We start from the raw sequence: 12,959 nt of genomic DNA on the forward strand, positions 1-12,959 counted from the left end.
ATATGGATTTAGTGGTTAAGGTGGTTGTTTATGTAAGAAAACAACCAAGATCAATATTAATGTTTAGTCCTTGAGGAAACCATGTGGATCTTTAAATTAAAAACGTTAGTCCCGCAAGGACTAAACATTAATATTGATCTTGGTTGTTTTCTTACATAAACAAATCCCTTATCCACTAAATCCATATCTTTTCCCATATATATTTAACTATTTACAATAATCTATATGAAGTATGTCAGATTGGATACATTTTCTAAATAGAATCTAAGAGTACACTCACCATATAATTACAAAAAGATTGTTCTATATTACAATTTATCTATGGTGAAAAACAAATTAATTTTACTATTAATATAGTTTTTAATTTCTTTAATTGCTTTATTCATCACAATTCATTTTTAAAATCATAAGATATAATAGTCCTTCTAAATAGGAGACATACTGTATAGTTGTTGCTCATTATATGTTTCATATGATTTACCACATTGATCATTTTATATCTACAGATTTAAGATATGCATGTTACAATTTCTATTCTTTTATTATTTTTATATGTTATACATTATATATTTTTTTTGTTGTTTTAAATAAAATATATGTGCAATAGAGGTAATCTATATACTAATATCATTCTCTGTTTAAAGTAATTAATAAAGCATGCACAGAGTAGCGATAGGGTATATAAGATAACAGGATATGGACTATGCCATTCAAGCCCTTGAGGAAGAAGGAGTTTCCTTCGAAACTAGTCGGGTTGCCGTGGGACTGAGTTGCAGGAACCCAGAGATCAAACCAGAACTGACGCAAGACACCGACAGGAACGGCGAGGGTCGAGGTCTGGGGAGAGGACTCATGGGTGCAACATCAATATCACTGCTCCATTCATGGTGTATACCTTATACCACTTTCTATCTTTTATACAGTTGGTTGTACACTTACCAGAAAGGCTCCAGCTCATCTATGTTCAAGTGAAACTGTGGAAAGAAACCTTTATGTGCCTGGTGACAAGGCACTTAGAGGTAAGTGCATATCTCACCATTTCTTTTTTGTTTTGATTCATCAAAACGTACTTCACCATTTTTTGCCCTTTTTTCTGTTTAGATTTCTTGGAGATGCTCTGATTTTCTCCTGAGTGAATCTTCAATGAAAAGAACTAGGAACAGCTCTTTTTTCTTCAAGCAGCACCACATTTATTCTGTTTTAGTTAAGACACTATTAGAATTTTGAGCGCTTTTTTTTTTTGTATGATATAACAATTCAGAAATACTACAGAGCTCTTATCCAGGGAAGGACTGAGAGAGAAGGTTTCTGTGAAAACACTCCGCAACTATCCTCATGCAGGCTGCCTACAGAGGGATGAAAGCTCATCAGCTTTACCATTGGAATAAAGCAGCCTGCTTTCTTCTATCAATTTGGAGGATGCAAAGACAAAGGAAAAAGTATGGGCAATGTGTAATTGCACTCCAGTCATGCTACCGTGCCCATGTGGTCCAAAACAGATTCCTTACTATGTAATCAGCCACTATACAGATTCAGTCTGTGACTAGTATGAGACGGAAACATATACTGTAGCTTATCTCACACTGAGATGAGTTTCACTGTTTGTCTAGCGGTGCTTTCGTTTGAATAAATTAATGCATCGCGAAAGAGAGGTCCAAGACTATAAGTCTGCAGACTACAAAGGAGAGATGCCACGGGGTACAGTCAGAGTTGATGAAAATTCTGTCATGTTGAGATGCTGGAGATTAATGGTGCTGAGCCAGAAGCAGATGGTCACGTTAGTGACAGGGAAGAGGAGATCACACAACACGTAGAAGAACCCGTTGCCAAGAGAGTAAAAGAAGAGTTGGTGAAATGGAAAAGTGAGCTTGAGCAAGAAGTCCTCTGCAGGGTTGAGGAAGCTAAGCACATCATGGTAAAGCGAGTACATGAAGAGACACTGTTTGAGTGCACACGCTACAAGGATTTATTCACCAGTGTCCTCTTAAACAACGATTACTCATTGTGGTCACAATCTGCTAATGAGGTAACAAGCCTCTTCACCTCCCGACTACCCTATAATGGCCCCAAAGGGGTAATCCAAAATTACTGATAGGAGTGAAATGTTCTTGAGAAAATACATTGCAGTAAGAAGAACCATGATGGTTCAGAGTTGGAATCTTCAAAGATCGCGTTAGCCAGGAGAAAGTGAAGCTGCCCAGAGGATTTGCATGGCACAGGAGATGGACTTATCTCAGGAGCCTAAAGTAAGGATAATGTAGTCTTCTTTTGTTGCACTGCCTGTGATTCAGCTATCCCTGAGTTATGTTTAACCGGTAAGCGGGGTAGCCATCCGGGATAGTTAGGGGCAAAATGTGTAGTTACAGCTCAGAGAGAAGCTAGACATTTTGTTTTATAGTTGCTTTGTTTTATGCCTGTCAGAATAAACCTGCTAACAGATGGTTATGCTTTCTGCCTTAATGTGAGAGCAAAGATCCTTCAACGTGGCCGAGTTGTCAAAACATACAGTACATACTGTATTGTATTTTCTCAGTGCTAGAAGTGCCTTAAAAACTAGTGGTATTGTGTCTGAGTTTACGAAATCTTCAGTCTGTTACATTTTGGGGATAAACTCTTCATTGTAGAATGGCACATTCAATAGTTATTCTATAAAAATACAAATGGGGTTATTCATTAAACTGTGATATTGCCAATCATTGCACACCTTATGGAAACTCCAATTGAACTCAATGTGATAGTGCCCCAATTGGCATTATTGCAGTTTAATGAATAGGGAGAGAGACTTTTTAAAACAAACTGCTAAAAATTGTAGGTTTCTAAATCCAAAATAGTTTTATTTAGTTTGACGAAGCGCCAATCGTGGCGTGAAACGCGTAAGAGCTTTCCTGTCTGCACCATGTTGTCCAAATAAAGAAGTTTTTATCTGATCGGCTGTTATCCTAATAAATCCCTCATCGGCACAGCTGTGCTCCGCCTCACCTTACCTTCTTGGGGGTTACCATTCTATTTGATTCCAGGGGATGCACGCCCACAGAGGAACACCAGGACTACGCATGTGAGTTACCTTTCAATTGGTTACTGGGATGTATACACATGGTGGATGTCAGCGCTTGAGATGCAGTCCCACTTGGAAGGGATTTAGTGGAGCTATTATACCTTCATCTACAGCACCTACCAGGACATTATATATGTGTCTTATTAGCGCTTACCTGTGTACCCCAGCACTCACTACACTCGCACATTCCTGTTTGAGGAAGTTCTTCAATCAAGACTACGTGTATTATTTGTCTTATTCAGACTAGTTACCACAGTCATTAGAGCACTATTTACCAGAACTTTGTTCTATTACCTTGTATTCTTATTAGCATCACATTTTTATCTAATTATATAGTAAAAACTAATAAATACTTTTCAATCTGTTTATTACCATATGTTGATAGTTTCCTATTATTGCATGCAAACTATTTGCATTAATAGGTTCCTACATAGCATTTTAAACAATCATTTCTAAGTGATGTTAAGCTGAATGGCACATTGGGGGTCATTTATTAAAGTCTCCCATCTGCATAACTGGGGCACAAAACGGCATCAAATCTAAAAACTAAAAACATTCCTCTTGAAACCAATGGTCTTTTCTCATATGATAAATGCCCCAGTTTTTCAGGGATAGACTTTGATACAAGAAATTATCCCCATTATAGCCTATTAATTTCAATGGGTGTAAATGTGTGCCTCTGTCTGTTCCAAAAAGGAATATTGGGAAACATTTAATAAGATATACCAGTGTGCGTGTGTGCGTGCGTGTGTGAAATGGAAGCTGGGCACACCAGCTGAAGCTTAATATTGTGGTGTGCACTGTAAAGCTATATTCACAATGATACAGTACAATAATAAACAGTTTATAGAAACAGGTGCTTACCAGTGCATGATAAATGTATTCCGGTTAACGTTTCAGCCCCATCAAGGCCTTGTCAAAAGGTCCTGATGGGACCAAAATTGTCGATCGGTGATCGGAATAAACTTATCAAGCATTGGTGAGTGTCTGTTTATAATTGACTGAAAAAAATAGTGTGTATAAAAAAGTCAAGTAGTTTTGCAATGTACATTATAGAGATATGGTTTGTTAAGCTACTAAGCAAGCATGTGAAGTAAAATCTTAATGATTAGCATGCTGAAGGATGAAAGCATGCACACTGACTTTAAATTGGTTTTGTAATGTTCCACTTTAAAAGTGATTTTCTGATATGTAACAGGAAATATTTAAAATATTTACTCGTGTTTTAGTCTGTCTACCAGTACTGCAATAGTGGGTGGTATTTATTTTTTTCTTAAGTAACAAGAAAGTTTGTTAAGAACTACCGCATGCTCTCTTCCTAAGATTCAACAGTTTGGTCTAGACATTTGTACTAAGTATCGAAACAGAGAGACAGTGCTAATAAAAGTCAGGAGGATAATGGAAGGAAATAAATAGGGGGAGGCTTTGGGTCAGATCAGTGTAGTTAAAGAGAGATGAGTAATACAATAAAAAAAATGTGGGAGTTTAAAAGGAAATTATGTGTACAACTAGAACATTGAAAGCTAAGCAAAAACATGGTGAGAACATGTGATGGAAATTTTAACATAACCAGTTTAACTCTTTAGTGCTAGAAAGATATACAGAGCAATGTGTCCCAGGAACTGTACTGTTCCTCTCTAATAAAAGAAAGATTTAAAGAAACCACAGCATACACAGCATTGATTCACTCTCTTTTTCTATTTTTAGTTTGCATAAAGTACCTTGAATCTTGAGCTTCTGCTCAATATTAGTATGCTAACATTTATACTGTAAAGGGACTGAGTACATCACTTAGTAAGAATAAAATAACAATAAGGAGAACAAAGAAAATACAAGCGTTTCTGTAATGTATGATGAGTGAGATCCACTCACATATCTCTATTTGTAATAATTATTTCTTATCATGCCCTAGTGTTGGAGGAGAGAGATAAAAGGTACAGTAACTGTATGGATAGGCTTAAAAGAGATCTTTTGATGTTCAGTATGTAACCTCCATAGGGGCTTATTGTACAAGTATGCATATCTTTATTTATATAGTGCTCACAGCTGTCATTGTTAGGAGTAACTGTGAGTGTGGGACAGTAGCTATGGAGTCTAGGCTAATGGAGTGCTTCATTTAAGAGGTGTTTTAGTGTTAGGGAGTTCCACAGGTAAGTTGCAGTGAGGGAAAAAGGTTTAAGGCGAGACAGAGCAGTAGAGGTGAAAGGGGTGGAAAAGAAACAATTATGGGTAGAACGCAGGAGACGAGCAGGGGCATAGCGAGAGATCAAAGCTGATATGTAGGGAGGAGCAGATGAGCGGAAAACCTTGAAGATAAGCACAATAACTTTCTCGGTGATCCGAAACTTGATGGGAACCAGGCGAGGGATTTAAGGAGCAGATAAGCGGAGACTATTTTGGGAGGAAATTAAATTATTCTAACAGCAGAATTTTAGATAGATTGCAACTGAGAAAGTTGTGAAGCAGGGAGACCTGTTAGGAGTATGTTACAATAATCCAGATAGGAGAGGAAAGGGGAATGCGTTAGAGTTTTAGCAGTAGCGTGACAGCGGAAAGGGCGGATCTTAACAATATTACAGAGGAAGAAGTGATAAGTTTGAGCTATGCCATGAATGTGAATGGAGAAGGTAGGGGAGTCAAATGTCACTCGTAGGCAACGTGCTTTGGCAACATGATAGATGGTAGAACTGTTTACGGTGATGGAAAAGGGGATATTTGGACAGGTTTGGGGGGAAATATGAGGAGTTCAATTTTGGCCATACTAAGTTTAAGGTGGCGGAGTGCAATCCACAAGGATATAGCCAGGAAACAATCAGAGACTTGGGACTGGATTTCATGGGTGAGGGTAGGGGGGATAGATATATCTGGGTATCATCTTCATAGAGATTATATGTAAAGCCAAAAGAGTAATGAATTAACCAAGTGATAGTGTGTAGAGAGAGATAAGGAGAGATCCCAGAATAGGGTCCTGAGGTACACCAATAGAGAGATTCAAAGAAGACGAAGATATGTTAGCAACACAGACCGAAAACGTGTGTTGGGAGAGGTAAGATGAGAACCAGGATAGAGATTTTTTGAGGGTACCAAGGGAGTTTAGAATGTGAAGGAAAAGAGTGTGATCGCCAGTATCAAAGGCAGCAGAGATCGAGCAGGATTAGTAGGGGAAATTTACCATGGGATTTTGCTTCATGTAGATCAGCGGTGAGCAAACTGGGAGGGGGGGACGCAAGATTTTTTGGGGGGAGCGCGGGCGGGTGCAGAGGTCCCATGCTCTTCCCCAAGGCATTTAAATTAAATTCTGGGGGACCGTGTGAGGCCTCTGCAAACTCTACTTACCGAGGTTCAGCCGGCTGCAGGATGTGTGACCATGGTAACGTGACATGAAATTACGCGATGTTACGTGATGTCACACGACCCCGCAGCGTCTTTTGATGCCGCGCAAGATAAGGAGGGGGACGCATCAAAGGACGAGAAGAGACAGGAGGGCGCACCAAAAAAAGTTTGCGCACCCCTGATTGTGCTAACTAAAGTAGCCAATGATCTACAATCTCTGTTGAGTGAGTTGTTTGAAAGCCAGATTGTAAAGAGTCCAGGAGGACATGGGAATTAGGAACATTGATCATATGGGAGAACATGAGACATTCTAGCAATTTGGAAAAAAGACAGGAAGGATAGAGTGATAGTTAGCAAGGCTTGTAGGGTCTGGGTGTTTTTGAGAATAGGTGTAACTATTGCATGCTGAGAGGAGTGGGATTTGCTAGAGGACAGGGAGGAATTAAAGATATGGGTGAGAATGGGGACTAAGGAAGAAGTAAGAGTTCTGATACTAAGTGGTGCAATCATGTGCTTCAGGACAAATAGTATAAGCCCTTGAGTTACACTACTGTCAGAGCATTACTGCTACAACATCTGTCAGCATTAAAATAACTGCTCTTCACGGTTTCCTTTCTGCTTAATAATGGCTATTAATCCTGAGTTCCTGAAGTCACTACTTGTTTCCATTCAGTTAACAACTCATGAACATTAGGAATTAGTAGTATTATTGCAGGAATAGTCTGTGAGGAATAATTTTGGTATATAATTGCAGATTACGACACCATTTTCATGCAATTTTCTTTGATACTGAGATAAAGGATACTCACCAGTTCATTTCCATCTGCAGCCATAGGTGATTTTTAAAGGTAAAGGACAACCTAGAAAAAGAAAAAGAACATGGAAACCATTTTTGAGTTTCTGAACTTTAACCTTATAATGTTTTAGTTTTGCACTGGATTATAAAATAAAACGAATGATACGATTATGCATATTTAAAAATGTATTCTTGTTTTTATAGAAGACTAGCTTATATACCCGGCGTTGCCCGGGATTTCATGTTCTCACAGGTACTATTTGTTAGAAATATCTTAAGGTAGCTATACGGTTTTCGGAAAGGCTCCATAGGAAAGGTGAAAAGAAAAATTCAGTAAATGTTTCGATTATTTATTATTTAAAAAATGTTTTCTTATAAAGGTCTCTATACCCACTTTTATATGTTTGTCGTTTCTTATAAAGACTACAGAACACAATTTGTTGTTCTTGGTGTAACAATGGCGGATCTCGCACCTCGTGGAGTGTAACAATGGCGGATCTCGCAACTTGGAAAGCTGCATTAAGAGACTGCAGCCAGGTGTGTGCGTGCGCTGTGCCCCCCATCTGCCGTGTGTGCGTATATATATGTGCCCATAAGGCTATGCACCTCGTGAGGTATGGGGGTGACAAAAATGGCGGCTCACAACTTGGAAATCTGCATTAAGAGACTGCAGACAGGTGTGTGCTGTGTGTGACTGCTGTGTGTTACAGTTGTGTGCGCGCGCTGAAGGTGAATCCAGGTATCATTCCACAAGTTTCAAAATTGTTGCTATATAAAGACGTGCAACAGGCATTTCTGTTGCTCTCTTACGAATACTGCTAACGTGTTATTAGAGCCTCTGTTGAAAATTTAAATAGTGCTTTGAGATTCAGTGTGGAGTATATTGTAGTACTGCTTACTGATTCAGCGTTCATATATCCTTTACGACATACACAGATTATCATCCTCTGGTATTCTTATGCTTCTGTATGGTCTATTAGTGATACTGGGTTAACCGTGAATTAGCTATCCCTCTATCCAGACCAGTACTGTGAGGCAGGCAGGAGTCCACATGGGGAAAGCAGAGCACAGCCGGTCCAGAAATGAATGATCCGGGGCTAAGCAGTTGAAATGATTTTTTTTTATTGTGGGTGCACAACATGGTGGCACAGGGATGTACCTCTGACAGTCTTACTCTTTGAAAAAGTGTTACTCCAGCGCGTCCCTGTGCCACCATGTTGTGCACCCACAATAAATATTTTTTTTAATTTCAACTGCTTAGCCCCGGATCATTCATTTCTGGACCGGCTGTGCTTCGCTTTCCCCACGTGGACTCCTGTCTGTATTTATACTTCAGCTGGACGCACGCCTCTGAGACACTCTCCAGCAGCGTTTATGTGAGTAACAAACCTTATTGTTATACTATTAGAGGATTATGTTATGCTCTAGGGTTGCTGCCAGTCATATTGGGACACGCTGAATTTACTCATGTTCACTTACACCGGTTGGTTCAGACAGGGTTCCTTTTGATATACATCTGGCAGCAGGCAACCTCTCAATGAGCTCTACAATCAAGATTACTCAGCTGTTTGTTACCACTCATTCACTTCAGGGTCCGTTTCAAGATTTGTTATTCATCCTTTTCTCAAGATCCCACATTCAGATGCACTGAAACTGGAGGACATTCCCCCATAGCTTCCAGTACTGTGAGGCGGCTGCCGTGACGGCTGCAGAACAAGTAACACATGGAGCACTAACAGCCGGCACCATCATATGTGACGGTGATCCTATCATCCTAAGTCCGTAAATACTATTACCATTGTGGAGTCCACTCGGCTTCTTAGACCAAGTGCTAGCATGCTTGACCACCTTAACATTCAAGATCAGACACTATATGAAGGTGCCTTCTAGTATCCCCAAACATATGGACTATACTGGGAATCAGGGACGTGTATAAGACTATACTGTTCACCTACCTTACATCAAGACTCCACAGCCGGTTCACCGACAATCACTATACGGGTTAAAACTCAATTTTAAATTACCCGAGTGACCATTAGATCCATGCGCTTACTTGAGCTTATAAGATCTAGGACCCTAAATATTTTGTAATACCTACTGCTTTACCCTACGGCCACATTTGAGCACCCTACGGGTTACACTACCACTAGGTGCCTATACATTGGATACATTTGGGTCGACTATACCACATAATAGTTGTATAGTCGCATTTATCTTATCAGTTGTACCTGTACATCCAGGCTTCTCTGTGATATATCAATATGAGACTCTTTAAACGCTCTCTGCCAAGTATTATGTTTTAAATTCGCTTCTTCGTTTGGGCATTTAGTTGAGTCTATCACTTATTAATAACCGAGACTCACGTGTTTTTTGCTTCCAACCTTTATTTTATCTTTTGAGCATAGCTCATCATTAAAAGTATTTTTAATATTCACATCATATATCATGGCATCATCATGTCCCTCCAGACTTCCCTATTACTACCAAAGACTTTTGGTCTGTCTCTGTGACACTCACTTTGACAGATTGCTCTCACGTATTGGGGTTCTTTTCTGTTCTCAGTATCCATATATATTAAATAAGCATAAACGTGCAGCTTTTAAAAATAATAATAATAATTTGTTCAAAAGAAGGTAGTAATAATAGACACATTTTTACTTTAGATCAGTGATTTTTAACCGTGGGCACCCCTCAAGGGTTTTGCCAGATGGGGAAAGCTGGGACAACTGTCTCAGGCACGGCAGCATGTGGCACCCCACGCAGCAGTGACCTGGTGGCTGCCCAGCTCAGCAGCAGCAGTCCAGTCACTGCAATCCTTCCTCTCCCGCCTCCTGTTAGTGATGGGAGTCATATCCAACTTCAGGCTGACAAAAGGCAGGAACGGCGGTCCAGCGCAGCACCACAGGAATCCACGTCCCAAGCTAAGAGGTGTGTGTGTCTGTGTGAGTAATATGGGGGGGGGGTCTATTGTGTGTTATATTGGGGGGTTATTGTGTGTATGGGGGGTATTATGTATGGGGGCAGAGGGCATTCTGTATTGGGGGGAGAGTAAGGTGGGAAGAGAAAGAGGGAGTGTAAGGGGGAAGAGAGAGGGAGGGAGTGTAAGGGGCACAGAGAGAGGGGGAGTATAAGGGGGGAAGAGAGCGTAAGGTGGGGGGGAGAGAGAGCGTAAGGGGAGAAGAGGGAGGTAGTGTAAAGGGGGAACAGAGAGAGGGGGCAGTGTAAGAGAGGAAGAGAGACGGGGGAATAAGAGACATGGATTGACTTGGGGAAGAGAGATAGGGGTTGGAGAAAGAGAGATGGGGGGGGGGTTGGGGTTCCCCAGAATTTCACAATCTAGTTGAAGGGTTTCCTAACCAAAAAAAGGTTAAAAACCACTTCTTGGATAATACAAAAAAAAAAAAATTTCTTGTTTGAACACTAGGTGGCTCTCTAGTATCTGCATATGTTGGGATTATTATCTCTGTTTTTGGGAAAGATTCACAATGGGATGTTTGTACCTTGATCCTGCGTTAACAATGGCAGTTATTTTGGGACCAAGGTGTGATAATTTGTATCACACTTTAGGGAATCCAGACATAAGTATTACAGGATTTCATAATCAATAGAATGAAAATATAGAAATCGGGAAAATCATTTGGAACAAATATCTATAAATGGATTTAAAAAATTTTTTTTAACTAGATATTAATGAGACTTTAATCCTCTCCATGAAATACTGGATATGTCAGAACTGCAGGTACTGTACTGCCTTTGTATTGTATATTTATTTATATACCGCCCTCCTTGACAGAAATATCAGACACAAAATAAGTTATGGTGCGTAAAAAAGTGACAAAACCTGTACGCCATACAGTGTAAATAAAAATACCATTTGTGAGCACATTCACATGTCTCAGACAGGTCTGATAGACAGAGGAACCCAATTATTTGCCTTTAGTATAGCAAGATTAGTAATTGTTTACAAAAGGTTGTTTGTGGTGGATTACTAGTGTACATTGCACCTTCAAATGAAGACTACAGTACTTTGGTTGTCCTGAGCAATCCTATGTAGCTACTGTACATTAATAAAGCACTTCCATTGTGGTCAAATGCAAGTTTTATAATATATGTACAGTACTGCAATATATGTACTTCATGGCCAACATTGTAACTAAATCTTAGAAATAGTTTAAGGTATTGGTGGGCGTTTTTGCTGGTGTTTTTGTTCTAAATAAAATAAAAATTCCAACAAGAGGATGTGCAGTTTTTTCTCCTTTGTATCCCAGCTGTAAGAATTGACTATATAATCTACAATTTGAATATATACTTTAGGAGCAAAAACTAATCTGCACATCCTTCTGTTGAAGAGGCGACGTTAATATATAAAAACACTGAAAATGGAGAATGAGAGAGTAATAAGCAATCATTCCTATTTACAGAATTGTCATTGCTATACTGTATAGAGCTTGATAAGATGGCATCCTATCATTAGATACGTTGAAATAACTGGCTGTGGAACATATACCAAATGAAATTTAGTCATAAAATCAAATGATCTGCCACTCACTTCTTGAATTTATAAAACTTCATAAAAAATTATTTTTACGAGAAAACTGCAATGTTGTGACCAAATCAAGTGATAATGATTTTTAAAGACAGGCACTGTCATTTGTGTTTTGGTTTTGGGTCTAAAAAAAAAACCTCTCTTGTTTCTGGTTTTGCCAAAACTCATTTTTTCTCGACTGGTTTTGGATTTCAACCAAATTATGAAAAGAAACTCAAAATATGCATAGGATTGTAAAAAATAGCATTAAATAAAAGCATGAAACATGCTTAAAATTGGTATAAAATCATAAAAACAGAGAAACTAAAATATAATGTAACTGAAATTTACATTTATTTATTTTAAGTGCAAGAAACAACTAAAGATAAACATGGTTTTGGTTCCAAATAATTTTTTTGCTTTGGTTTCTAAAAATCTCAAGGGTTTTGGTTTTGCAATGAAAGGTTATTAAATAGTGTTTCATTAGATACCACCACGAACGTTTGAAAATCATAAAATGCCATAATTTCCAGTGCATGTTTTTTCAAAGATCCTAATCTCTCAATTTGTCTGTATTTAACAGATTTAGGATTTTAATGGTACAAAAACAAATAGTTACAGACTATTGTAGCCGTCTCTTGTTCCACATTCAGTTTTAACCGCTTTCCTTAAAGCATTTGTGAAATGATTGTTCTTTCCCTTTGTGCTATTGCCTCACCTTGATTTATCCACCAGATAAATCTATTTCATCAGTGAAAGATAAGTATTTTAAAATCTCCATACCAGGTTGTATTTTTCATCTTCAAACTCTTTACTTTTGTTATAGTGTAGGTAGAGACGGGAGAAAAAATGTTGAGAGACTTTCAATTTAGCAGTGTCTTCAATTGTGTGTGTGTATGTGTGTGCTCTATATCTCTATCCCCTCAAACCTCCCTCCCAATAAATTAGATAGACATGCCTGTGCTGGAAAAAAAGCACACAATGCTATTGTCTATGCAAAGTATATTTCAATACCACTGCTTTTCTAGGCCGCAGACAATCTTCCAGGTAGACCCATCATCTCCGGGGTGGAGTCCATGACGTCTACCGTGTCCAGGTATGTGGACCACATTTAACAGCCATATAGGGTCCAATTGCGTGCATACCTATGTGACGTTACATGTCGTGGACCCCATCTAGGAGATCAAGTGGAAATCATTTTATTTATGGGCTACCCAATCAGCAGATGAATTGTGGTGGGGGGCGGATTT

The 12,959-nt window shown here is 39.0% G+C and overlaps 1 protein-coding gene across 8 annotated transcripts in view; it reads right to left on the reverse strand.

The window, feature by feature from the left end:
* Positions 1–12,959, reverse strand: part of IPCEF1 (interaction protein for cytohesin exchange factors 1) — a 246,559-nt gene that overhangs the window by 144,898 nt on the left and 88,702 nt on the right. For all 8 annotated transcript variants that reach the window (XR_012801047.1, XM_075596933.1, XM_075596936.1 and 5 more), the window contains one exon: positions 7,198–7,248. Coding sequence is in view for 7 of the 8 variants with exons in the window: in XM_075596933.1 (XP_075453048.1) it covers positions 7,198–7,221 (24 nt within the window). In the remaining variant the exon portion in view is untranslated. The remainder of the gene's footprint in view (positions 1–7,197; positions 7,249–12,959) is intronic.

This window comes from Ascaphus truei, chromosome 4 (genome assembly GCF_040206685.1).
Source record: "Ascaphus truei isolate aAscTru1 chromosome 4, aAscTru1.hap1, whole genome shotgun sequence".
Lineage (NCBI taxonomy): Eukaryota > Metazoa > Chordata > Amphibia > Anura > Ascaphidae > Ascaphus > Ascaphus truei.